Source organism: Coregonus clupeaformis, chromosome 27, assembly GCF_020615455.1.
Source record: "Coregonus clupeaformis isolate EN_2021a chromosome 27, ASM2061545v1, whole genome shotgun sequence".
NCBI classification, from domain to species: domain Eukaryota; kingdom Metazoa; phylum Chordata; class Actinopteri; order Salmoniformes; family Salmonidae; genus Coregonus; species Coregonus clupeaformis.
Window position 1 is genome coordinate 40,196,130 of NC_059218.1, and position 26,920 is coordinate 40,223,049.

At 43.8% G+C, this 26,920-nt stretch overlaps 1 protein-coding gene across 3 annotated transcripts in view; it reads left to right on the plus strand.

Moving 5' to 3' along the window:
• Positions 1-26,920, plus strand: part of LOC121542110 (EH domain-binding protein 1-like protein 1) — a 30,787-nt gene that overhangs the window by 3,076 nt on the left and 791 nt on the right. Inside the window, exons 2-25 of one of the 3 annotated variants that reach the window (XM_045208203.1) lie at positions 6,242-6,299; positions 6,421-6,516; positions 6,665-6,718; positions 6,855-7,033; positions 7,157-7,296; positions 9,109-9,216; positions 9,389-9,553; positions 9,882-10,235; positions 10,764-10,820; positions 11,503-11,677; positions 12,367-12,864; positions 13,210-13,854; positions 13,994-14,464; positions 14,726-15,208; positions 20,928-21,273; positions 21,412-21,584; positions 23,415-23,463; positions 23,586-24,152; positions 24,326-24,377; positions 24,536-24,597; positions 25,810-25,930; positions 26,093-26,192; positions 26,366-26,439; positions 26,781-26,895. In XM_045208203.1, the coding sequence (XP_045064138.1) occupies positions 6,242-6,299; positions 6,421-6,516; positions 6,665-6,718; positions 6,855-7,033; positions 7,157-7,296; positions 9,109-9,216; positions 9,389-9,553; positions 9,882-10,235; positions 10,764-10,820; positions 11,503-11,677; positions 12,367-12,864; positions 13,210-13,854; positions 13,994-14,464; positions 14,726-15,208; positions 20,928-21,273; positions 21,412-21,584; positions 23,415-23,463; positions 23,586-24,152; positions 24,326-24,377; positions 24,536-24,597; positions 25,810-25,930; positions 26,093-26,192; positions 26,366-26,439; positions 26,781-26,895 (5,142 nt within the window). Of the gene's footprint in view, positions 1-6,241; positions 6,300-6,420; positions 6,517-6,664; positions 6,719-6,854; positions 7,034-7,156; positions 7,297-7,927; positions 8,645-9,108; positions 9,217-9,388; positions 9,554-9,881; positions 10,236-10,763; positions 10,821-11,502; positions 11,678-12,366; positions 12,865-13,209; positions 13,855-13,993; positions 14,465-14,725; positions 15,209-18,710; positions 19,361-20,927; positions 21,274-21,411; positions 21,585-23,414; positions 23,464-23,585; positions 24,153-24,325; positions 24,378-24,535; positions 24,598-25,809; positions 25,931-26,092; positions 26,193-26,365; positions 26,440-26,780; positions 26,896-26,920 lie in introns of those variants that run through there. The other 2 variants (XM_045208205.1, XM_045208204.1) reach the window with 2 other exon arrangements.

The following is a 26,920-nucleotide window of genomic DNA, read 5'->3' on the forward strand; positions in this document are numbered from 1 at the left end:
GGGCGCTGCTTTAGCCATCCTTGTCAAGAATCTATTCCATTTATTTGATCAAATCCATAACGGGCCGTATTCCATTTTCTTACTAGTGACAACAGTTACAGGAAGAGGGCAAAATGTAGTTAGTTCGTTGTTTCCTCTGATACAGTAATATGAATAAGAGAAGCGCATTAGCTGTCGTCACTAGCTTCCACAGCCACAAAGTCATAATTATGGCTAAACCCCGCCTATTTCTACAATTTATATTCTTACAATTTTATTTTAAACCTAACCTTTAACCTTAACCACACTGATAACTTTACGCTTAACCCTTACCATAAATGAAGACCAACGTTTTCTTTTACGCTATAGCCAATTTTGACTTTGTGGCTGTGAAATCGCATTGAGCCTCTACATTTCCGCGTTTATTGTAATTATAGTAGGCTATGGGCACAGGATAAACACTATTTTCACGCCACTTTGATACTAAAGTGACTTTGTCGTAACAGGTTAGAATTTACGCAGCAGTTCAGGATAATTAACATGGCAGGTTAGGAGACCGAGTTTAAGGTTAGGAAAATGTTTAGGGTTTGCAAAAAGACTCTCCTAACTTGCAACGAAAATCACTTCATATCGAAGTGGCGTGAGAAGAGTGTGTCCCATGGGCACAGTCCTAACTGTAGATTTAATGCACACAAAAGGCATCAATACTCCTACCCCTACCACAAGCCTATTACATCACTGTCAGACTGATAAAGACAGACATTATGTCAGTTCACTCAGCTGACAGGAGAATCTGTATCATGATGATGACGATGTCATGACATGACCAGATACTGGGAAGCAGGGCAAATGTTTTCCAGAGTGATATCACTTCTAACTTTATTTGTTTCACTATGATTGGATTTGTTGGTATTTCTTTGTAATGTTAATTAAGCTATCTGTGTTGATGTCATCAGACATGTCATCAATTAGGCTACCCTTTGCCTACTTTGATCTTAAGTGGAGAAGGGCCTCAATCAATAGCCTAATGATTGATCCAATTAAAACAATGCTTTTCACTCTTAGTGGAATCCCAAAGTTACTACATACTTATTTTCTATCAACCATGATAAGGGAGATCTCTACACAACAATGTAATTTGCAAACAGGCCTGCCAGCCATGCCATATCCTTGCGTATTTTGTCATGTTCCAACAGAGCTATTGTGTACTATACAGTAGTTTGATTAGATCATTATTTCTTAGCAGATAAGATTCAGACTTAGACTAAAACACAGACCATTTGAAATCTGACACAACGTCTGTACATGAGCCTTGGAGCGTTGAGCCCCATCATGGTGATCGATCGATTCAAATCAAAATGTATTTGTCACTTGTGCCAGAATACAACATGTCTAGACTTTAACATGAAACACTTACTTACAAGCCCTTTCCCAACAATGCAGAGTTAAAAAGAAAAAAAGAAAAAAAATAGTAACACAATAAAAAAACAATAACAAGGCTCTATACAAGGACTACCGAGTCACTGTGCAGGGGTACGAGGTAGTTGAGGTAATTGAGGTAATATGTACAGTGAGGGAAAAAAGTATTTGATCCCCTGCTGATTTTGTACGTTTGCCCACTGACAAAGACATGATCAGTCTATAATTAACATGGTAGGTTTATTTGAACAGTGAGAGACAGAATATCATCAAAAAAATCCAGAAAAACGCATGTCAAAATATTTATAAATTGATTTTGCATTTTAATGAGGGAAATAAGTATTTGACCCCTCTGCAAAACATGACTTAGTACTTGGTGGCAAAACCCTTGTTGGCAATCACAGAGGTCAGACGTTTCTTATAGTTGGCGACCAGGTTTGCACACATCTCAGGAGGGATTTTGTCCCACTCCTCTTTGCAGATCTTCTCCAAGTCATTAAGGTTTCGAGGCTGACGTTTGGCAACTCGAACCTTCAGCTCCCTCCACAGATTTTCTATGGGATTAAGGTCTGGAGACTGGCTAGGCCACTCCAGGACCTTAATGTGCTTCTTCTTGAGCCACTCCTTTGTTGCCTTGGCCGTGTGTTTTGGGTCATTGTCATGCTGGAATACCCATCCACGACCCATTTTCAATGCCCTGGCTGAGGGAAGGAGGTTCTCACCCAAGATTTGACGGTACATGGCCCCGTCCATCGTCCCTTTGATGCGGTGAAGTTGTCCTGTCCCCTTAGCAGAAAAACAAAGCATAATGTTTCCACCTCCATGTTTGACGGTGGGGATGGTGTTCTTGGGGTCATAGGCAGCATTCCTCCTCCTCCAAACACGGCGAGTTGAGTTGATGCCAAAGAGCTCGATTTTGGTCTCATCTGACCACAACACTTTCACCCAGTTCTCCTCTGAATCATTCAGATGTTCATTGGCAAACTTCAGACGGGCCTGTATATGTGCTTTCTTGAGCAGGGGGACCTTGCGGGCGCTGCAGGATTTCAGTCCTTCACGGCGTAGTGTGTTACCAATTGTTTTCTTGGTGACTATGGTCCCAGCTGCCTTGAGATCATTGATAAGATCCTCCCGTGTAGTTCTGGGCTGATTCCTCACCGTTCTCATGATCATTGCAACTCCACGAGGTGAGATCTTGCATGGAGCCCCAGGCCGAGGGAGATTGACAGTTATTTTGTGTTTCTTCCATTTGCGAATAATCACACCAACTGTTGTCACCTTCTCACCAAGCTGCTTGGCGATGGTCTTGTAGCCCATTCCAGCCTTGTGTAGGTCTACAATCTTGTCCCTGACATCCTTGGAGAGCTCTTTGGTCTTGGCCATGGTGGAGAGTTTGGAATCTGATTGATTGATTGCTTCTGTGGACAGGTGTCTTTTATACAGGTAACAAACTGAGATTAGGAGCACTCCCTTTAAGAGTGTGCTCCTAATCTCAGCTCGTTACCTGTATAAAAGACACCTGGGAGCCAGAAATCTTTCTGATTGAGAGGGGGTCAAATACTTATTTCCCTCATTAAAATGCAAATCAATTTATTAAATTTTTGACATGCGTTTTTCTGGATTTTGTTGTTGTTATTCTGTCTCTCACTGTTCAAATAAACCTACCATTAAAATTATAGACTGTTCATTTCTTTTTCAGTGGGCAAACATACAAAATGAGCAGGGGATCAAATACTTTTTTCCCTCACTGTATGTATTTAAGGTCTCTTCTTGTTTTACTTGTGTATTTTGTTTTGCGGTAGACGTGTTTAATGTACTGTAGTGATGTAAATTGTTGATTGCTGATAATTTGTATAACAAATATTTGTGCTTGATATTTGTAATTTGTACTTTGAATAAAAATAAATGTAAAAAAAACTAGCTTGCTTGCTACATCTCGTTATCCGGTGTTACTCGGTCTGTGGAGCTAACAAAAACAACACCTAAACATCACCAACTTTACTCACTATTCAGGATTCATGGTGTCCGAAAACTGTGTTTTCTCGGCCCTTGTCTGGGTCACACACTCATCTTCTTGGTAGCTAGCTGCGTTGCTATCGTAGTAGGAAAGAATACTTGTTGCTGTAGCTAGCTACCGTACAGTAAGTGTGTGGTTAGAGTCCAGTGAGTGTGCATAGAGCCAGTGCAAGAGACTCAGTGAGAAAAAAAAGGGTGTCAATGTAAATAGTCCAGGTAGCCATTTGATGAGCTGTTTAGCAGTCTTATGGCTTGGGGTAGAAGCTGTTCAGGAGCCTTTTGGTCCCAGACTTGGCGCTCTGGTACCGCTTGCAGTCTATGACTTGGGTGGCTGGAGTCTTTGACCATTTTTAGGGCCTTCCTCTGACACCGCCTGGTATAAAGGTCCTGGATGGCAGGGAGCTCGGCCCCAGTGATGTACTGGGCCGTACAGACTACCCTCTGTAGTGCCTTGCGGTCGGATGCCAAGCAGTTGCCATACCAAGCGGTGATGCAGCCAGTCAAGATGCTCTCAATAGTGCAGCTGTCATAGCCGTGGGAAGTAGGGGTGCTGAGGGTGCTGCAGCACCCCCTGAAAAATCACAATGAAAAAATATATATATATAAAAATACATGTTTTTGAAAAAAATTTATGTTCACTAAAGTAGTGCACTGGGCCTTTAATAGTCCTGTATTAGCAGGCTGATATCTGTGGAGTGGGCAACCCCCCCCGTCCCCCCGTCCCTGTCGAAAAACAAATTGCAGCACCCCACCTCGAAACGACTTCCTGCGGCTATGGCAGCTGTATAACTTTTTGAGGATCTGAGCGCCCATGCCAAATATTTTCAGCCTCCTGAAAAGGCGTTGTCGTGCCTTCTTTATAACCGTGTTGGTGTGTTTGGACCATGATATATCCTTATTGATGTGAACACAGAGGAACTTGAAGCTCTCCAGTTGAACTGGGTATCACTTATAATAACACAAACATGAAGAGCGATCAAACTGTCCATCTCATGTTTTGTCATAAGCTGTTCTAACATGAGAACCAATGAGGGGGAGGTTTTTTGAGAGAAAGCCTTACTACTGGTTGCAGCTGTCAGGGTCAAGTCTTCAGTCTCAACAAATGAGCAGTCTTGCCTCTGGTTGAGTTTGTGACAGCTGGAGCATGACACAGCGGCCTGCTTTTGGTGTGAGTCATATTGGCCTCTGGTAACTCGGGAAGGAGTATGGGCATGCTTTCTCCTGTTGTAATTGATTTGCCTGTCCCAGTCTGTCAGTCTATTTCTGTGCCCTATGATGCCATAATGCTTTAAAAGCAACCCCCTCCCCACCCAAACATGCCATTCAGCTCCCTTTCAACTCCCTTCCTCTCTGTTGCTATAACTAGCCTGAAACCCGACACAGAACTGAATTTGACCCTGCTTTCCATGTTCTCCTCAACAGGCTGCATTAGCCCAATAACTCTCTATGTTAGTAAGGAGTCCCCTGCACCAGAGGAACTTCAATTCAGTTTAGATAGATCCTACAATAGTAATATGTTAAACACATTTCAGGTGTATTACCATTTACAAGCAATATTAGTGAGCAAACAGCTCAACTGTATTCTGGATACACATTAAATAGTTATAATAAAGTGGGAGGGGCTTGTTATAACATAAACAATCAGGATGGGAGGGTCTTCGGACTGTAGGTTAAAAGTGATTGTGCAATATGGGTCCTTCCTCCTGTGAGGTACCACACCCCCAGAGGCCTCAAGAAAACAGTGCCATTGGCCAGGTCAGTGCCATAATGCAGCTTCCTTCCATTCTTCCTGTGTTCCAGAAGCCAGAACTTCTCCTTTTAACAAACAATTGACAAACCAAGGGTTGGAAACTTCTCCCAGTCAGTGGAGACAGAACAACACTGGTATAATGTTACACATTGAGGACAGATAGAATAGCAATGAAAATGTATGCACTCACTAACTGTAAGTCGCTCTGGATAAGAGCGTCTGCTAAATGACTAAAATGTAAATGTAAATGAAATGTATCTGACAAACAGTCAAACATTTGTGTAGGCCTATGACATATTTCATGAATGCATTATGTAATGTCAAATCGATTCCGAGATTTACTTTTGATATTTCACCAATAGACATGTAGAACACCATATTATGTTTGACAGTAATTTCAGGTGGCCTAGTGTGAGATATTTAGTACATTTCTGTGATGTTAGAAATTAGTCCACGTGTTAAATGAGGAATGCATTTGTAAGGAACTCTGGACCAAAGCTATGATGTGTAGTACAGAACTGTAGTAGCAAAGGTCCCTGGCTTCACACACACACACACACACACACACACACACACACACACACACACACACACACACACACACACACACACACACACACACACACACACACACACTGTGTCTCTTCCAGCCCTTGGGTTGTGTGTATTGGGTTTCAGCTGATTGTGATCATGTGACTCTCACAAGATCCCCATTACTGTCTGCTATCCCTCTTCGTCATCTGTTGTGGAATAGAATATCTGTTAGGGCATGATTCCCTTGCGTTGTTCAGGTTGTTTAAAACAAACCTCTTCTTTGGAGCTAAACCACCAGGGATGACTCTGACTGGGGAAGCAGTCCCGTTCTTCTTAAAAATAATTGTTTCACAACAAATAACAGAGAACTTGTGTGTTGGTGTTTATATTAGTGTTTTTGTGGAAATGATTACATTGAAAATCCAAAGAAGAGAACTTATGCTGAATTATGTAAGGACTAAAAGAAGCTACAAAACAATTTATAGCATTTCTCACTGTCTCTTGTCTCATGTTTTGATGCATCACCTTTTTCTATGATTTCAGGCAACCAGATAAAGTGAGGGTGGTTTGGACCAGAAGAAATAGGCGTATGTGCTCCAAGGTAAATACTCACCCTGTTTTACCTACCTCAAAACAGCACAGCTCTCATCCCACCAGAATGGCAGGGATGCATTTCTATAACTTGTATCACGTTTTGATGTAGCCTTGATTTCTCTCTCTAGCTTCATGGATGGCAGCCGGGCATCAAGAACCCCTACAGGGGGATGGTGGTGTGGCCCGTACCTGAAAACGTGGATATCTCCGTCACACTCTTCAGGGTAAATATCACCCCATGGGTATTCATGAGTACATGAGTACACATGAGTACACTTTAGACATTTCTAATGTAAATTGATAACATACAAAAATGTGTGCAACATGTGTCGTTTTCCCCTGTCATTTCTATCTCTGTATTTACCCCACTAGGATCCACATTCTGATGTGTTTGAAGACAAAGACTGGACGTTTGTCATTGAGAGTGTGAGTGTAGTTTCTACCTCTATCTAATTACAATATCTCATAACGGCCCGCATTGAAATATGACATTTCATTAAAGATAATCTAATGGTACTACTAAAGCCCGCTCATGAATGTATTCCTGCTGCTTGCTTTGCAGGAGACAAAGGGTCAACGTAAGGTGTTGGCTGCAGTGGACGTGAATATGAAGAAGTTTGCCAGTGCCACTCCCACTCAGCAAGACCTGACATTGAAGCTGAAGCCCCTGTCTGTCAAGGTGGTGGAGGCAACTCTGAAGCTCTCCCTGTCCTGTGTGTTTCTCAGAGAGGGGAAAGCCACGTGAGTCCATCCCATAATATCCCAATAACGATAGATTCATAATTACCACCCATACTACGGTAATAACATCAGTAATGACATCATTATGTGTCAAGGTGACAATGCTGTGTTACTCTCCCACAGTGACGAGGACATGCAGAGTCTGGCCAGTCTGATGAGTGTCAAACCCACAGACATCGGTAACCTTGACGACTTCAACGAGAGTGATGAGGAGGAAGACAGGAGGTCCAGTGCTGGAGCTAGCATTAGCAAAGCTGCTGCAGGTACACTTCAATTATACACTCATACATACCTCGTACATTCTGCCTTCCTTTCTCTCCAATAAATAATGGCATCCTCACTTTTCTACCACAACTTTTTATTAGTCTCTCCTGTCCCTACCTTTTCCTTCTCACGCTTTCTTTCACCACTTTCTCTGCCAGTTCCTCTGCCAGTTCCTCTCCCTCCTGCCCACCTTTGGGTCTCCTTTCCAATCATCCTACCACAATACTTTATGTATAAATGTATAAATTACCATCATTTAGAATATTAAAAAAATAACATTATATAGAACTGATGGATCCTCTTTGATATGATTTTACATTAGTCACCACATTACATCTTCAAAATCTTCCATTGAATCAGATACTTTCCCCATAGATATCAGAAAGCCAAGAAGAAAGTAATAGAGATACATCTCTATTAGCAACAGTAGTCCTCAGTAACAATTTATATGCTATGCAGCTAGCTAGTTTTCTTGGAAATTTCAGTTAAAAAGTTGTATCTGATTTATGACGGTCATTTCATTTGCAACCTGTCATATCATCCTTCCCGCCTTCTCTTAATCTTTTTCTATTTCTACTCTTCCACATCTTCATCTCCCTCCCTCTCTCCATCCCCCTCTCCATCCGATAGCCTGTGGGAAAGAGAGTGGCAAAGCTGGTACTGCCCCTGTCCCCCCGACCCCCTCTCCACATCCACCAACCCGTTTCAGACATGCACACTCTGTGCCACCCTCCCCTGAGCCCCCCAGGCCACCAGTGCCCCCAGTCTCCTTGGTGCCCTCAGTTTCACCTGTTCCACCAGTTCCATCGGTTCCATCAGTTCCATCCGTTCCCTCAGTTCCCTCAGTGTCCTCAGCCTCAGTTCAATCAGTTCCATCAGTTCTACCAGTTCCACCCGTTCCATCAGTTCCCTCAGTTCCCTCAGTGTCCTCAGCCTCAGTTCAATCAGTTCCACCAGTTCCATCGGTTCCATCAGTTCCATCCGTTCCCTCAGTTCCCTCAGTGTCCTCAGCCTCAGTTCAATCAGTTCCATCAGTTCCATCGGTTCCATCAGTTCCATCCGTTCCCTCAGTTCCCTCAGTGTCCTCAGCCTCAGTTCAATCAGTTCCATCAGTTCCATCGGTTCCATCAGTTCCATCCGTTCCCTCAGTTCCCTCAGTGTCCTCAGCCTCAGTTCCATCAGTTCTACCAGTTCCACCCGTTCCATCAGTTCCACCAGTTCTGTCAGTTCCATCAGTTCCCTCTGCCTCCGTGCCATTAGTGGCCCTAGGACCCCCAGTTCCCTCAGTGCCAGCCTTTACCCGCTATCAACCACTGCCCAAAATCTTCCATCCCAGCAGCTGCTCAGGTACCTGCAGCCAGACAGATAGACTGAATGATGCTGCCTTGACAAGTGCTTACTGAAGCTTCACTTGTTTCTCAATCTGCATGATGGAACTCCCTGAATTGCCTATGAATTGCTTAACATTTTGTTCAACAGAAGTATCCCCCAGCAAGGGCATGGTATTGGAATGTCTGGACTGTCTAATGAGACTGATTTTGAGCAACATAGAAATCACTAGTAGCATCAACCAGGGGCACTTTTGAAGACTTCCAGTGTTACTGTAAGATAACAGAAATGTTCTCTGCATTATTAACAGGAAATTGTGGTTTAGAAAAAGTAAAAGTAACATCACTGCACGTCTTAAGGCATGCCTATCTGTAGTATCCCTCTTTCCACCAAGTCATCGCTCTCATTCATTGGTTTCTGCTATTTTTCTATTTCTGCTATTGTTCTTCCCTCTTTTCACTTCCTTTTCTTCTTGCTGCTAGCGCCTGTGTCTTTTCTGAGTAGTCTCCCGGGGGCTCTGAGTGGCCTTGCAGTGGACTTGAAGCCTCGGGGTGTTGGCCTCTCTCAACCCCCCTCCGACCCACAGAGAGGTACCAGACACATGGCAGTTCATAGGTCAAAGGCCACCTGCTTTATCACATTAGCCGTTATATGTCTTTAAGTTGGACTCATAGAGGTTTGAGTGTCTCATGCTGTAGTTTTTCTTACACTATCATCTTTCTGGCCTCTCCTGTCTTTTATCCCCCTCTTCCTCTACTGCAGCTCGTTCAAATGTCTTCAGACCTCAGATTGTATCAACTCATCAGCGTCCCTCCTCCCCCTCTATCTTTTCCTCTGCTGCTTCTCCTCAAGGCAAAAACACTGTTACTGCCCTATCCCAGCCAGACCCACCGCTGCTGAAACCCCAGCTCCCAAAACCTGAGCCAGGTAGCTAAAGCTGATAACTTTGTGTTACTTCTGAAGTTATAGCTTGTGTAGCTTGCTTCTCTTGGAGTGTGAGCCAAAGCTGACTTGCTTAATTCTGGTTGCTGAACTAATTATATCATTTTTCTCTTTCTTTGTTTACCTACAATCATAAATATTTGTCTTACTACACTCTCTCTCTCTCTCTCTCTCTCTCTCTCTCTCTCTCTCTCTCTCTCTCTCTCTCTCTCTCTCTCTCTCTCTCTCTCTCTCTCTCTCTCTCTCTCTCTCTCTCTCTCTCTTTCTTTCTCTCTCTCTGTGTCAATCCCCTTCATCACCTCTCTGCTCTCAGCCTCAGTCCGGCAGAGGGAGTGGGGGAGGCCCAGGCCTGTGTCAGGCCCCTCTGGCCTGTCCCCCTCCTATTTCTGTCCCTCTCCCAGAGATGCCATGGCCCCTGTCCCCCTGTTGACTAGCCCAGACCTGGATGCCCTGTGTGACCATTACTGTCCTCCCCCTTCCATCCCCTTCCCTAAGTCCTCACCTCCTGTCAAATGTATTTTCTCTCACGACCCTCCAACTCCTCACCCTAACACCCACCATAAACTTGCCCTAGTCGTTGCCCCTCTCTCTGACCCTCTACCCAAGCCTGTCCCTCTGCTTCCTGCTACTGTCCCTGCCTCGGCTGTTCTCACTGCCTTCCAGTCAGGTACTGAACCAACAGGTCTCACAGCATGAATACCATTAGGGCATGGGAGGGCATGGGAGGACAACTAGCTCCAAGACATCAGCCTTGTTTCATCAATAAAACCATTCTGGACAGTTTGTCCCTTGCCCTACACTGCCCGTTGGCAAAGCACTGAGACAACCACAATATTCTACGGCCAAATGTAGCTTTAACTAAATTCATTTCAATGCCTGTGACAGTGCTGAAGACACAGTACCAATGAAGTGGTGTACTTAGCTAAAAATATATCCTGCACAAAGTCCCTGTTGTCTGTAGACAGTAGGTCACATTCGGTTGCAGCTGTAATTGAGTAGATAATTATGTTACTGCTGCCAGTAAAATGTCAGTTCTGACAAGACTTACATACTGTATAAATCATGTTATGCACGGTTGAGTGTCAACAATGCCATAGTTGTACACACTGATGCAATGTGTATGTTTAAAAGGAAATAACATAATATTGTACGTTATCCCCATGACATGATGTGTGTATGTGTGCTTGTTTTACAGAGATACAGAGGGAGTTGAAGACTCTCACAGAAGAGGAATACCACAGTCCTACTCTTGGTGAGACATTCTGCCATGTTCTCGCTATATTTACACTATCAGTCTAATGTACAAAGTGTACTAACCACCGATATGTATGAGCCCTGAATAACACTCAAATGCAGTCATAAAGATATTATTTTATATAATACAATTATCGAAACAGTATTTACTATATTGCATTATAAACTGGGTGGTTCGAGCCCTGAATGCTGATTGGCTGAAAACTGTGGTATATACCACGGGTATGCAAAAACATGTATTTTTACTGTTCTAATTACGTTGGTAACCAGTTTATAATAGCAATAAGGCACCTCAGGTGTTTGTGGTGTATTGCCATTTACATTTACATTTACATTTACGTCATTTAGCAGACGCTCTTATCCAGAGCGACTTACAAATTGGTGCATTCACCTTATAGCCAGTGGGATAACCACTTTACAATATTTTTTATATATTTTTTCTGATTATTATTATAATTACATTTTTTAAAATTTAGAAGGATTACTTTATCCTATCCCAGGTATTCTTTAAAGAGGTATTGCCAATATACCACGGCTAAGGGCTGTATCCAGGCACTCCGCGTTGCGTCGTGCTTAAGAACAGCCCTTAGCCGTAGTATATTGGCCATATACCACACCCCCTCGGGCCTTATTGCTTAATTATAGCATAATCTAAATGTTTTACTCCCTGATTGCTCTAGGGCCGAAACTGTCAGAGCAGCAAAGGCTGTCTGTCTCCAGTGAGACCGTTCCCCTGGCCCTGAGAGGGAACGAGTCTCCTCGCTCCCGCAGGACCGCTGGCACCATCATGATCGCCAACCAACAAGCCTCTGCTGAGAAAGCTGTGGGGTTGAAAGATACCAGTACCATTAAAGGGTGAGTTCCTAGTGATGGTATACCATACATACAGCCACTTGTCAGCTTGGACCTCACACTTCGATTTGTAAATGCTGTTGTTGCTGTGTTGTTGCTGTGTTGTTGCTGTGTGATGTAGTGGGCAGTGGTATTCAAAGTCGGGGTCTAGTGGTGTGGTAAGAGTACAGATTATTGTATGGGACAATATACAAACGTTTTTGAGAAAGATTATTTGAAAAATGCAATTCTATTGAGTAAATGTATTTATTTTGAAAATGTAATGAATTGAAAGTTATTTGTTGATGTAAAAATTGCCTTTTCGTCTCTATTGGGTGCTATAATTTGTTGCCTAACCATAAAATGGATGCCAATGGATGCAAAAGTTTTATGGAGTGAAAGGAATCATTGCCATGATTTCAGCTTTACAGCAACAGTGCAGAGACATGCTGTAGTCTCATAAAGGTCATAAATAGGCCTAGGTCTCTAGCATCTTGTGTTTTCTATTTATACCCAACTACATAGCATGCTTCCATCCATACCCATAATTACTCACCCCCTCCCCTCTGTCTTGTTAGTCCTACTTTCATTTCACCTTCTATAAAGCACAACCCTCCCTAACACTACTGGTTCATGACCTTGCCAATGTGTGTGACCTGCAACCTCCCTGCTCTCAATGTCTGAGCTCTGACACCAAGTATCTTTGTCCTCAGTTCTGGGCAAGATGGCGACCCAGCAACTGGTGTTCCTGGCCCTATTCCCACAGAAGTCTCAGCAGAGCTTATTCCAGCCCTCCCTCCTCCATGGCCTTTCTCTAGCCCAGAGACAGAAGCACCTGAGAGCACTACCCATAAAGAGCCTTCTACCAACATCCTGGGAGCTTTTAGTGCTGATAACACGCCATTGGCTGAAAAGAAGCCTGACTTTAAACAGAAATCCAATGAGACCAAAGAAGTGCCTTCTCAACCTGCCAAACCAGAGGACACCTCTGCCTCAACCCCGGGTGAAACACCTTTTAGTGCAGACAAGCCGCCATTGGCTGAGCCTGAGCTCGACCTTGATGACATAATCATAGAGACGCCTGATCCGTCAGTCATGGCCGATAACTTATTTTTGGAGGACAATGCAGATGAAGAAACATCAGAAGTGGCCGCAATAAAGAGGTCGCCATTCAGCACCTTGAAGACTGAAATGGAACATCAGGATGGAGGGTAAGTGTGACATTCTGTAGGCAAGTACACACTCACACTGTGCTGCAGTTTCATAGTTTTTCTTCATCCTTATGTGACAATATATAATAACATGTCATCCTTACAAGCCTAAACACTATACTGAACCATTTTACACTGACACCATTTTTGTATTTATTGAAAGCTCATCTTTGTTTCTCGTTAACACACAAATATATTTACCATTGCAAGTGTATTCACACACGTGCACACATACACACACACACACACACACGGGCGCGCATGCACACACACACACACACACTTCTGATAATAATATCTCCATTGATGCTCAGACCCTTGACGTCATTGTCCCTGTCCACACAGTAGTGAACAGGCAGCTGATCCAGAGTCGACTGGAGTGCCAACATCAATAGAGCTCCATGTAGAGCACGGGCCAGTTGACACAAAGACACTTCCAGATATTGGAAACATCACATGGGAAGATGTAGCTGAGAAGCACACCAAAGGCCCAGAGCAGCCCGTTGATAAGAAGCAGGAGAAACAGAGCCCAGTGCCTGCTTTGACCAACAGGTCAGATGAAGACAAGGAAATTATGAAAAACATGGCTGCCCTGAAGGCAGGTCCTCCCAGCAAATACAAGGAAATTATGAAAAACATGGCTGCCCTGAAGGCAGGTCCTCCCAGCACTACATCCACACCAGCTGAGCCGCCTAGTATTCCTACTCAAGAGCTCCCTCCTCTGGAGAAAATGCCAATCAAAGCAAAAAGGCTGTCATGGGCTGAGGAGGTTATGGGCTCCAAAGAGAATGATAAGAAACAGATGGACCATCAACCCCGGGATGAGAAGGCCTCATTATCACAAGCTGATGAGCACAAATCAGCCCCTCTGGAAGTTCAAGTGAACAAGAGTGTAGAGGAGTCACATAGTTCTGAATGGAATGCAGCGAAAGAGGATGCAGGCGTTTTGGAAGAACACAGAGGAGATGCTGACTGTGTTCGGAAAGAGCGGTAAGTGAGAGCACATCTTATTAACAGTTTCCTCTCTACGAAATGTCCTTTAACCTTGTCAACCTTTCTATTGTCTAACTCTCTCTTCCTCTGTGCCACTCCATGTCCTGATCCATGCCACCTTCTGTCTCTCTTTCAGTTCTTCTGAGCATGTGTCATTAAAAGCAGAAAGGTTTCCCTTGTCAGGCAGTGTCAGTGTAGATAAAACAGTAAAAATAGATGTACTATCAAACAGTAGTAATTCAATTTATATGGGTAAAACCATGGATGCTACTCCAATAAGCTTAGAGACACCCAAGATGCCTGAACCCCCTCAATATGAAGTCCTTGAACCTATGATCCAGTTCAGCTTCACATTAGACACCATAGCTGAGGATGCGATGGAGAATGTAGAACTGCCAGAGATCCTGGCGCAGGCAGAGGTTCCACTCTGGAAGGCCCTGGCGCAGGCAGAGGTTCCCCTCTGGGAGGCCCTGGAGGAGAAAGCTAAGGATCAGGAACCAGAGCAGGACTCTGGAGAGGTGATGATCAAAGACGAAGTCCTCAGGGAGGAACAGGGTGAAGTAGATGAGAACATGTTAGTGCCAGACGTGGAATCACTGGAGACAGGGTAAGTGTGGAAGGAAGGAAGGCATCTATATAACACTGAGAGTAATTGATGACATCAGGGATACCCTAGTTCAAGATTACCATATAGGTGTGAATTATGGTCTGGTGGTTATCCTTGGCAATACTTCAAATGTATGACGATGCCTGGCCCTGTCCTACAGTTATTTTGAGTGTGTCTGATCTGTAAATATTCCCTGTATCTAGGCTAATTATGCCATAATATTGATGTCCTTCCCGTATGTTTGCCATCTCGCCCTCTCAGCTCAGACAAAGATGTTAAGCCAGAAGCTGCTATTATCAGAGATGAGGGTCACAAGCAAATCATCTCAGATGAATCAGAGCTGCTCCAAATGCCACCTACCCCAGAGCCCACTGCCCAGTCTTCTGAATCACTTGTAAAACAGATGATTGAAGAGGAAAACAGTAAAGACAGTGAACCATCAATATCACTGTCTACTACACCCCCTCTGGATCTCCCCGCAAAGGCTGTCGGTAGCTCCACCATGGAGCGCACATTGCCGTTAGACACGCTTGTGTCATTGGAAGCAGACATTTCTCCAGCTGGAGAGTCAGATGTTAAGAAGGAAGAGGGGCCACACGATATGAAGTGTCCTCCCAGTAGAGAGGCTGTAACTGAGGCAGAAAGGCCTCTGTGGGCTACTTTAGAGGAGGAAACTAAGGAGAAGGGGACAGAGGGAGTAGGCTTGAGCACATTGGAGCCAACAAAGAGTACCTTGCAAACAGGGTAAGTTACTGGGGGTTGAACACGTCACAGAATGACATAAAGTGTCTGTGAGGTACATTTACACTAGACATGCATGCTTGTGGTGGTGTTGACATTTTAAAAATGTTTTAATGCTCGCCAAAAAGTGCCAATAACACTGCATTTAGGCTATAACTTTTCTGGAGACTAGTCATTTTCTCCTTATTAGAAATCATGACCTACTCTATGGATTCCAGTCCTTGTGCTGGTTTCAGACTACTGTCCAATCAAGTGTCTCATTTCATATCTGTATCTGTGGCAGCCTATCAAGACAGGTGTCTGTAGCATTTTCCTCCCATCTCCCTCCAAGTAAAATAGAGAAACAGACATTTACTTTGACTGTGACAGTTCAGGAGCCTTTGACACATCATCGACTGAGGAGGCCCAATTCACCCATGATATCTGGAAAGATTAGCTGTTGTCAACACTGAGAGTGAAGAAGGTGCAAGTCAGTCAGGTTCCTCCATGTTCGGCCCAGGACAAGCCAACAATGAGCAGCAGGTAGATCCAGTGTTGAAGAAGAGCTCTGAGAGCACATCAGAGTTTAGTACAAGAGAGGTGTTGGAAGATGAGCGGGTTTTGGACAGGCTGGAGCAGGTTCCTGTAGCTGTACGGGAGGAAGGCCTTGATGTTTTCATGATAGTATTAGTGAGTGCCCTGTACATAAAAAAAAAAAAAAAACATTCAGCAGACGCTCTTATCCAGAGCAATTAGGGTTAAGTGCCTTGCTCCAGGGGCACAATGGCAGATTTTTCACCTAGTCGGTTCGGGGACTCAAACCAGCGGCCTTTCGGTTACTGGCCCAACACACTTAACCACTAGGCTACCTACCGCCTGTACAGAGGGTAAGTCTGACAGGCAACCGAGGCTTGCTCAGCTTTGTCAGCTTTGATCAGCATGGCCACAGGCATTTTAGGGACATTTAGTACCCTTGCTTGTGAAAGCATGTTACCAATAAGATGCGAAGCTTAAATAACAAAAAGTTAGTTTAAACCATTTTTACAGATTTCAGATCTATATGTATAAAGATTGGATGGAAATATGAACAAGTAGTAGGTGTTCAACAATGTCACCTTGAAGTATTTCTTAAAGTCTGCATCTTCTATGCCTGCTGTAAAAGTAACCTAAAAACATAGTTCAAATATCCCCATTCCCTAGTTATGAGACTGTGACTTCTATACTTCAGCCATCTGGACCGATGTCTAATGACAATGTGGTCTCAGAGCATTTCATATTATTCTGTATGTAAATCCGAGGGACTCCATTTAGTATGATATGTTAAGTTTCATATATGGTATGTTTTAATTTGTGGATGTCCATCATCCATTTCGTATGATATTAATTACATTTTGTGCTATTTGTTGCGAATTGCAATTCTTATTATTTGTTACGAATTGCAATTCGTATGATTTGTTTTACGAATTGCAATTCATACAATATGTTATGAATTGCAATTCGTACAATATGCAACGAATTTGCTAAATGTACAGTATGTTACAAATTTGCAACACATTACGAAATTCCAATTTGTTGTAGCTAACGTTAGCTAGGGGTGGCTAGGTGGCTAACGCTAATGTTAGCTAGCTGGCTAACCTTAGCTAGGCTAGGGGTTAGGGGTTAGGGTTAGGAGTTAGGTTAAAGGGTTAAGGTTAGGGTTAGGGGAACGTTTAGCTGAAAGGGTTAAGGTTAGGGGAAGGGTTAGCTGAAAGGGTTAAGGTTAGGGTTAGGGGAAGGGTTAGCTAATATTCTAAGTAGTTGCAAAGTAGCTTAAAAGTAGGAAGTAGTTGCAATGTTGCTAATTAGCTAAAATGCTAAAGTTGTCGGTGATGAGATTCGAAACACCCAACCTTTGGGTTGCTAGATGCTCGCGTTAAGTAACCTTCTGTCTTATGTAACCATACCAAACATAACATATCATACTAATTTGAATATCCCGGATTTACGTTTACTATGTTACGTCTAGTTTATGAGACCAGTCTGCTAATGATGAGGGGTAGGAGAACCAGACTCAAGACCACTCTCCCCATCTGGGTTTGAGATCCTACCACTTGAAGACTATTCTGATGCATTAGAGGAACTCCCAGTCATGGAAGAGAAACATCACCGGTCCAAGGGACCCACAAGAATTAAACAAAGCTCTCTACAACTGAAGAGACTGGCAGGATAAGCTTAGTGGAGACTTTGCGTTTAGCTACTGTGGAGCAAGAGATGATCAAGGACACAACCAACAAAATTGAGCAAGAGGCCGAACCACTGAAGGAGACCACCAAACCACATAAAGACACTACCAAACCTCAGAAGAGATCACCAAACCACACAAAGAAACCACTGAAGGAGATCACAGAACAACCAAAAGAGATCACAGAACCACTAAAGGAGATCACAGAACCACTGAAGGAGATCACAGAACCACTGAAGGAGATCACAGAACCACTAAAGGAGATCACAGAACCACGGAAGGAGCTCACAGAACCATTGAAGGAGATCACAGAACCACTGAAGGAGATCACAGAACCACTGAAGGAGATCACAGAACCACTGAAGGAGATCACAGAACCACTGAAATAGATCACAGAACCATTGAAGGAGATCACAGAACCATTGAAGGAGATCACAGAACCACTGAAGGAGATCACAGAACCACTGAAGTAGATCACAGAACCACTGAAGGAGATCACATAACCACTGAAAGAGAAGACTGTGAAGGGTAAACCAGAGATGGATGGACGTCCACCTGTGTTACCACCTCTAGAAAACAAAAATTATTAAAAAGCCGTACAGACAATTTCCCACCGCTGAGAGAAGCAGAGCTGGATGAAATAGCTTTTGAAGAGTGCTTGGAAGAAAATACAAACGAAGCCACCCCCATCGTTGACGACACTAAAGCCTATAAGGAGATGATCCAGTGTTCATCTCTGACAGCGATTCAGATGAGTTGGAGTTTGAGATGGGCAGGAGGATATGGGCAAAGTGTGGCTGGCAGAGTTGTACATACAGTAGATGGAGGGTAAGTGCCTGAGCTCCTGTCGCTCTCTGCACTACTTTCCTGCAAGGTTTAATGAGGCAGATTTTATTCATGCAATAGGAATGGAGCTCTGTCAAGTTGTGACTTGGTTTTTGTCCACAGGCATTTGGAGTGGAACAGTATTTTCTTTGCTTATACTGAATGATCTTGTAAAGATTTCTCGTAAAGTTATTTCTCATGAACTTGTGTTTTTTATATATTTGTGTGTAGAATCTACTACCATGCCTGAGGAGAAAGTTGAATTGTTGGATGTTAGTGCTGAATGTGCATTTGCATGTGAATGTAAACGTTTTTGCAAACTGAACCCAGTGAAATGTTTTCAGGGAATGTAACTGGACATTGCTGATAGTGAGCTTGCCGTGTTGATGTTTACTGTGTGGCAGTCTGCATTTTGGGGAATTGATTGAATTGCTATTGTAGCCATGCCAGATGGCTAACATCGATACCTCTGTTTCACAGTCCAGGGGTGTTATCATCGTCACCACCTGCTCCACACGAGGACACACCCCCTGATGGTTTATCCACACAGCAGGCCATGTCACTGTTGTCCCCTCCTGCAGGCCCTGTTGCCAGAACCGTTGAACTGGAGCCACTTCCCTGTTGTCACAGCAAAAATAAAAAAATCACTCCTCCGGTGCCTCTTCAGGAAGTAGGCCCAGAGAGAGTTAGTCAAGACACAGCGCCTGTTGCCAGTTGCTTGGCTCCACCAAAGCAAAAGAAAAAGAAAACTGTCCCTCCACCAGATAATACAAATAATGACGCAATGGCACAAGAGAGCAGCACACCTAGCTTAACAAAGGAGACCATTAACACTGATGCTGAAGAGGAAGACATTCCAAAACCACTAATCCTCGCCATGGAAACAACTTTTCAGATAGCATTCTGGTGACAGCCAAAGAGAAGGGAGCCAATGACGAGTATTATCTACCAAAGGAGGGTGACGATGAGAAAGATGTCTTTGTCAACTCAGTGGTCCCATGGCCTATACCCCCCTCTCAACCTGGAAGACCTACTACATGTCCCAAGGTCCCTCACGTAAGCCCTACAGAACCCCGCAAAGACGACCTAAGCCTCATAAAGGAGGAAAAGTTGCTGCTGGCTAAGATTAGTCAGATGGCAGGAGAAGATGTACCTGCCCCCCGCGTCAGAAAACGCCTGATACCCTTCTTGCGTGATGAAGACCGCTCTCTGAACCCAGAAGATCTCCCAGCCTCCGAGGCCAGTGAGGAGCAGGAGACTCCATCACCAGTGATCCCCCAGAAAGTCAGTCTATACAGGCCTGAGCCAAACCACCTAGACCTAGATGGAAGGAAAGGTCAGCAGGAAATCATTTGTGAGCCTTCTACCATAGCCACCTCCTCATCAAATAGTAACCCATCAGAGACTATTACTGATGCTAATCAGGGACAGGTCCTGGAGGACCTGGTGGCAACCACTGAGTGTATGACATCATCAGACTCCGCTGTGAACTTGAGAGTCCATTCAAAGGAACCAATGGAGGGTAAGGAAAGTATACTGAGGACAGAAACAGGGACAGATGGGGTATCTGTTGACACAGGACTTGAAATAGACAATGGCCCGCTCTCTACCGTTCCTTGTGTCACTGCCCAAGAGGAGTGCTTGTTATTGACTGAATTAGTGGAGACAGTCTCCAATAAGAAGGTGCCTGAATCAGGGGTTGAGGAGGAAGAGGAGGGCCTTGAGATTGAACAGGATGCTACTCTGTGCACTGTAGATACATCAGTGGATAAACAGTAAGTTGGCAGAACAATTTGAAGTTAATTAGATCATGTCATCTGGCTCTTGTAACTACTTGCACAGTTAAATAATATTCACATTAATCCGTGCTTAACTTAAACTGTTTTTGTTTGTTTGCAGGATATACAGTAAGCTCCAAAAGTATTGGGACAGCGACAATTTTGTTGTTGTTTTGGCTCTGTGCTTCAGCACTTTACATTTGAAATGGTACAATGACTGTGAGGTTAAAGTGCAGACTGTCAGCTTTCATCCTTATCAGGTGAACCATTGAGGAATTACAGCACTTTTTGGACATAGTCCCCCCATTTTAGGGGACCAAATGTATTGGGACAAATTCACTTATGTGTATTAAAGTAGTAAAAAGTTAAGTATTTGATCTGACATTCATGGCACACAATGACTACATCAATCTTGTGACTCTACAAATTAGTTGGATGCATTTTCTGTTTGTTTTGGTTGTGTTTTAGATTATTTTGTGCCCAATAGAAATGAATGGTAAATAATGTATTGTGTCATTTTGGAGTCACTTTTATTGTAAATAAGAATAGAATATGTTTCTAAATACTTCAACATTAATGTGGATGCTACAATGATTATGGATAATCCTGAATGAATCATGAATAATGATGAGTTAGAAAGTTATAGACGCAGAAATATCATACCCCCAAAACATGCTAACCTCTCACCATTACAATAACAGGGGAGGTTAGCATTTTGGGGAGGATGTGATATTTGTGCGTCATTTCAAATCCCAACTGCTAGAGTACATAGCCAAAACAACAAAAAATGTGTCACTGTCCCAATAATTTTGGAGTGTACAACTGAAACGAAATCTGATATGTATTCTGAAATTATACATATCAGCAAACTTGACTTTGCTGTCCCATCATCTTATTTATCCCATTTCTGTCCGTATAGATCTGAGACGGCTGAAGGGGGAAAGAAGTCCAGTGACCTGGCTGTCCCAACGAGATGCTCTAAGAAAGCTGCTCAGACATCCTCACCAGACATCACAACCCAGGGGAACATCCAGCATCCAGCTACCAGCTCAGGCAGTGAAGACGCACAGTCCAATGGACAGAACCCAGCAGTTAAGGAGGTCCCCTCTGGTCAAGCATCAGATACGGTTGTACCACCTCGACGCAGCAAGAAGAAACTCCTCCCCTCTCCTGGGGTCTTTCAGGAAGTTGCCCCAGAGGCCTCCACTCCCACGGCGGACAAGGACGAAGCCCATGGGAAGGATGTGTTAGTCATCAGCCATGAGGTAGATTTGATTAAGTGCATATAAACAGTTAATTATATTTAAAACACAGCTGAAGATTGAATATGTCAATGAGAATGTCATCTATAACAGGTCTCTCTCCCTCTGTCCCTCTCTCTTTTTCCTTCACACCCTCCTCAGATGTCTGGTCCTCTGCCCAGTCCTGGTCTTGTGTCCTCCAGCAAGTCTTTACTGGAGTGGTGCCAGGAGGTTACAAAGGGTTATAAGGGAGTGAAGGTCACCAATTTTAACACCTCCTGGCGTAATGGTCTGGCTTTCTGTTCCATCCTGCACCACTTCTATCCTGACAAGATGTAAGCACAGAAAAAAGTATTTAGTCAGCCACCAATTGTGCAAGTTCTCCCACTTAAAAAGATGAGAGAGGCCTGTAATTTTCATCATAGGTACACGTCAACTATGACAGACAAATTGAGATTTTTTTTCTCCAGAAAATCACATTGTAGGATTTTTAATGAATTTATTTGCAAATTATGGTGGAAAATAAGTATTTGGTCAATAACAAAAGTTTCTCAATACTTTGTTATATACCCTTTGTTGGCAATGACACAGGTCAAATGTTTTCTGTAAGTCTTCACAAGGTTTTCACACACTGTTGCTGGTATTTTGGCCCATTCCTCCATGCAGATCTCCTCTAGAGCAGTGATGTTTTGGGGCTGTCGCTGGGCAACACAGACTTTCAACTCTCTCCAAAGATTTTCTATGGGGTTGAGATCTGGAGACTGGCTAGGCCACTCCAGGACCTTGAAATGCTTCTTACAAAGCCACTCCTTCGTTGCCCGGGCGGTGTGTTTGGGATCATTGTCATGCTGAAAGACCCAGCCACGTTTCATCTTCAATGCCCTTGCTGATGGAAGGAGGTTTTCCCTCAAAATCTCACGATACATGGCCCCATTCATTCTTTCCTTTACACGGATCAGTCGTCCTGGTCCCTTTGCAGAAAAACAGCCCCAAAGCATGATGTTTCCACCCCCATGCTTCACAGTAGGTATGGTGTTCTTTGGATGCAACTCAGCATTCTTTGTCCTCCAAACACGACTAGTTGAGTTTTTACCAAAAAGTTCTATTTTGGTTTCATCTGACCATATGACATTCTCCCAATCCTCTTCTGGATCATCCAAATGCACTCTAGCAAACTTCAGACGGGCCTGGACATGTACTGGCTTAAGCAGGGGGACACGTCTGGCACTGCAGGATTTGAGTCCCTGGCGGCGTAGTGTGTTACTGATGGTAGGCTTTGTTACTTTGGTCCCAGCTCTCTGCAGGTCATTCCCTAGGTCCCCCCGTGTGGTTCTGGGATTTTTGCTCACCGTTCTTGTGATCATTTTGACCCCCACGGGGTGAGATCTTGCGTGGAGCCCCAGATCGAGGGAGATTATCAGTGGTCTTGTATGTCTTCCATTTCCTAATAATTGCTCCCACAGTTGATTTCTTCAAACCAAGCTGCTTACCTATTGCAGATTCAGTCTTCCCAGCCTGGTGCAGGTCTACAATTTTGTTTCTGGTGTCCTTTGACAGCTCTTTGGTCTTGGCCATAGTGGAGTTTGGAGTGTGACTGTTTGAGGTTGTGGACAGGTGTCTTTTATACTGATAACAAGTTCAAACAGGTGCCATTAATACAGGTAACGAGTGGAGGACAGAGGAGCCTCTTAAAGAAGAAGTTACAGGTCTGTGAGAGCCAGAAATCTTGCTTGTTTGTAGGTGACCAAATACTTATTTTCCACCATAATATGCAAATCAATTCATTAAAAATCCTACAATGTGACTTTCTGGAGAAAAAAAATCTCAATTTGTCTGTCATAGTTGACGTGTACCTATGATGAAAATTACAGGCCTCTCTCATCTTTTTAAGTGGGAGAACTTGCACAATTGGTGGCTGACTAAATACTTTTCTTCCCCCACTGTAAATCACCCACAATATTCGATCCTAGTCTGAATGTGAAAAGTCCAGCAACTTTATTATTAGTCCACGCATGTACTTTAAACCAACCCTTACAGCTGAAAGTAGGAAAGGTATAATTATGCCACCTCCTTACAGGAAATAGAGTAGAAGTTCTCACAAAATAGTAGAAAATAGTAGAAAATGTCCTCTCCGTCCTTCTATTAACTACTGGTGTTTTTCTTAGAGATTTTGAGGCACTGGAACCCAACGATATCAAGTTAAACAACAAGAAGGTGAAAAAGTCAATGAGCATATCGTGGACATATTTACACCGCATTATCACATTTAAATAATTATACATAATGTCTATAAGGAACACAGAAGTCATTGTTTTTGTCCATTCCCTCTCTCTCAGGCCTTTGATGGCTTCGCTGCGCTGGGCATTTCCCGACTGCTGGAGCCCTCAGACATGGTGCTGCTCTCTGTGCCAGACCGCCTGATCGTCATGACTTACCTGAATCAGATCCGCACCCACTTTATGGGGCAGGAGCTGAGTGTGCTTCAGATCGAGCACAACAGCAGCCAGTCCAGCTATGCAGTGACTTTGCGCAGTGAGGGTTCTGATGTGGATGCAGCTGCTCGCTTCTGTGCCCGCAAGTTACAGGAAGGTAGCATCTCCCTGGAGGAGAGCGCTACAGAACAGGCCTCTAAGCCCAATGGGAGCCTAGTGCCACCCCCTCGTACTAAACGGGTGACAAAAGTGGAAGAGAAGGGAAGCGGAGCTGGGGATGTGGATGGGGGAGCGGGAGAGACACAGACCCCCGTGCCTCCACCCAGGTCACACACCTCTGCAGCCAAATCAGGATTTGGTCACGTGAGAGACGCCGACCTGGTGAAGAAAAGGCGCTTGCGGCTGAAAAGTGAGTCCATGGATGAAGGGGATGGGCTGGAACAACAGAGTAGCACATCTAAGAGCATAGAGGTACATTCTGAATACTGTCTGTATCTTTTCTCCCATTTTCCCAGCTTTTAAAACAGTTTTCTTGCATTTGAACGGAGATTGATGTTCTATTAATATGTCAATCTTTTGCTATTTAAACCAGGCCATGTTTCTCTTCACCTATCATGTCTATTGTGTTTGTGTCTCCTGTCTAGTCAGCTGAAAGTGTATCAGACAGAGAGATGAAGAACGGCTCCTCAGAATCCGGTAGGAGGTTTACCGGGAGACTTTACCTGAACTGAATGAGCAGACAACAGAAAATGACAATGCGTAAAGCATGATATGAAAGGCTGCATTCTCCAATGATTTGTTGTTATTGTTGTAAATATACTAATATACAGTCTCGCTGTTTGGTCTGTGTGCAGAGTCAAGGAGCCCAGCACAAGTCCAGGAGTCCAGTGTCCCAAGCCAGGAGGAGGATACTCTGGTCAGTTCAAACCTTTACCTTGACGTCACGTTATTATTCACTTGACTGTTTATATTTGTTTTTCTCTTTTGGTTTAGGCAACCTTCTCTCTCACTGTCAAAAACGTGATTTTCCTGTGTTTTATATACACTGAGTGTACAAAACATTAGGAACACCTGCTCTTTCCATGACATAGACTGACCAGATGAATCCAGGTGAAAGCTATGATCCCTTATTGATGTCACTTGTTAAATCAACTTCAATCAATGAACGGGAGGAGAAAGGTTAAAGAAGGATGTTTAAGCCTTGAGACAATTGAGACATGGATTGTGTGTGTGTGCCATTCAGAGGGTGAATGGGCAACACAAAAGATGTAAGTGCCTTTGAACGAGGTATGGTAGTAGGGGCCAGGCGCACCAGTTTGTATCAAGAACTGCAACACTGCTGGGTTTTTCACACTCAATAGTTTCCTGTGTGTATCAAGAATGGTCCACCACCCAAAGGACATCCAGCCAACTTGACACAACTGTGGGAAGCATGGGCCAGCATCCCTGTGGAACACTTTTGACACCTTGTAGAGTCCATTCCCCCAACGAATTGAGGCTGTTCTGAGGGCAAAAGGGGGTGTAACTCAATATTAAGCTGTTCCTAATGTTTTGTACACTCAGTGTATATTTCCACACTATGAGGTTGGAATAATACTGTGAAATTGTAAAAATTATGATAATGCCCTTTTAGTGTAAAAAAACGCCTGAAATTTGAGCCTGTTTTGGTGGGATGGAGTTTTAGCCTTCCATGGTGACATATAACTGCACATTTTCAGTTTTCCCCTCCCAGTCAGACCACTCCCAGACAGTCCTAACAAAATTCATGTTGAGAAATTACTCTTTGCTAAGAAGCTATTTTCGGTTCATTTTGACAATTTTAATTGAAAACAATCACAGTAAGGTACTTAATTATTACCCAGAAATGATTTGATATTGAGATAAAAATGGCTGCATTGGACCTTCTAGTCCTCTGTGTCTCTTAGGGTGTTTACTGATGTCCATGGCGTAACCTATCCATCTCTCTTTGTTTTGTATGACGTTTACTTCCTGGATTTCTCTTTGCCTTTATTCCTGTTTCTCCCTCTAATCTCCTGACCGTTTTCTCTCTGTCATCTCTCTATGTTCATCTGTGTCTGTCCTTGCATGTCCGTTTCGGCAATGTGTGTCACTGTATCTTCATGGTCAGCGTCTGCAGGACACCAGTCAGTATGTGCTGAGTGAGCTGCAAGCCCTGGAGACAGAACAGAAGCACATCGACAACAGAGCAGGCATCGTGGAGAGGAGACTCAGAAGACTGATGGAATCAGGTGAGAAACAGAACGATATAAAAAGGGGCTGTAAACATGAACAGTGTCAGGCTTACCTTTATGTGTGCTTATCAAAGGCCTCAGGCTCCTTTGTCTACTTTTCTCAGTAGATACAAGGTCTAACCTCTGAGGTGCCATGTGGACTTTGTGTCCTTGCTCCAGGTAGCGACCGTGACGAGGAAGAGAAGCTGATCCAGGAGTGGTTCACTCTGGTCAACAAGAAGAACGCCCTGATCAGGAGACAGGACCACCTGGAGCTGCTGTAAGACACATACCAGACCACTCACCCATCTATTATTCTTAAGAATAAGTAACATGATTATGTTACTAGGAAATAGTTTGAACTGAAATGTGCCATCTGACTACATGTGCCATATTATGTTCTGTGTGTGTACCCAGCCACGGGCAGGTAATTGAATGTATTGTATTTAACAGGCAGGAGGAGCAGGACTTGGAGAAACGATTTGAGCTGCTGAATAGAGAACTCAGAGCCATGATGGCCAATGAAGGTTAGTGAGTCCAATGGATAAACACAACCTTGTTTACATTGAACACAACCAGTGAGACGACTGTAGACCTATAGCAGTTGTGTGTATATATAATTACTATGATATCGTCTCTCATCCCTGAGAAGAACAGAAAGGCCCACACACTGAATATGCTCCAAATTACCAACTTTATTGACAACGTTTTGATCCAGGTCTGACCTGAAGAAGATCCTTGTGGTTCGAAACGTTGTCATATTCAGTGTGTGGGCCTGTCTGTTATTTTCAGGTATACTCCGTTTTTTTATGGACATGCGTATGACCACAAACTTTTCTATCTTCCCTCATCCCCCCCCTCTCTCCAGAGTGGCAGAAGACTAACGCTCAGCAGCACCGGGAGGAGCTCCTGCTGCAGGAACTAGTCTCTCTGGTCAACCAGCGGGACGTGCTGGTCAGGGACTTGGACGCCAAGGAGAGAGGGTGAGACTAGGACATCTGTTTGTTA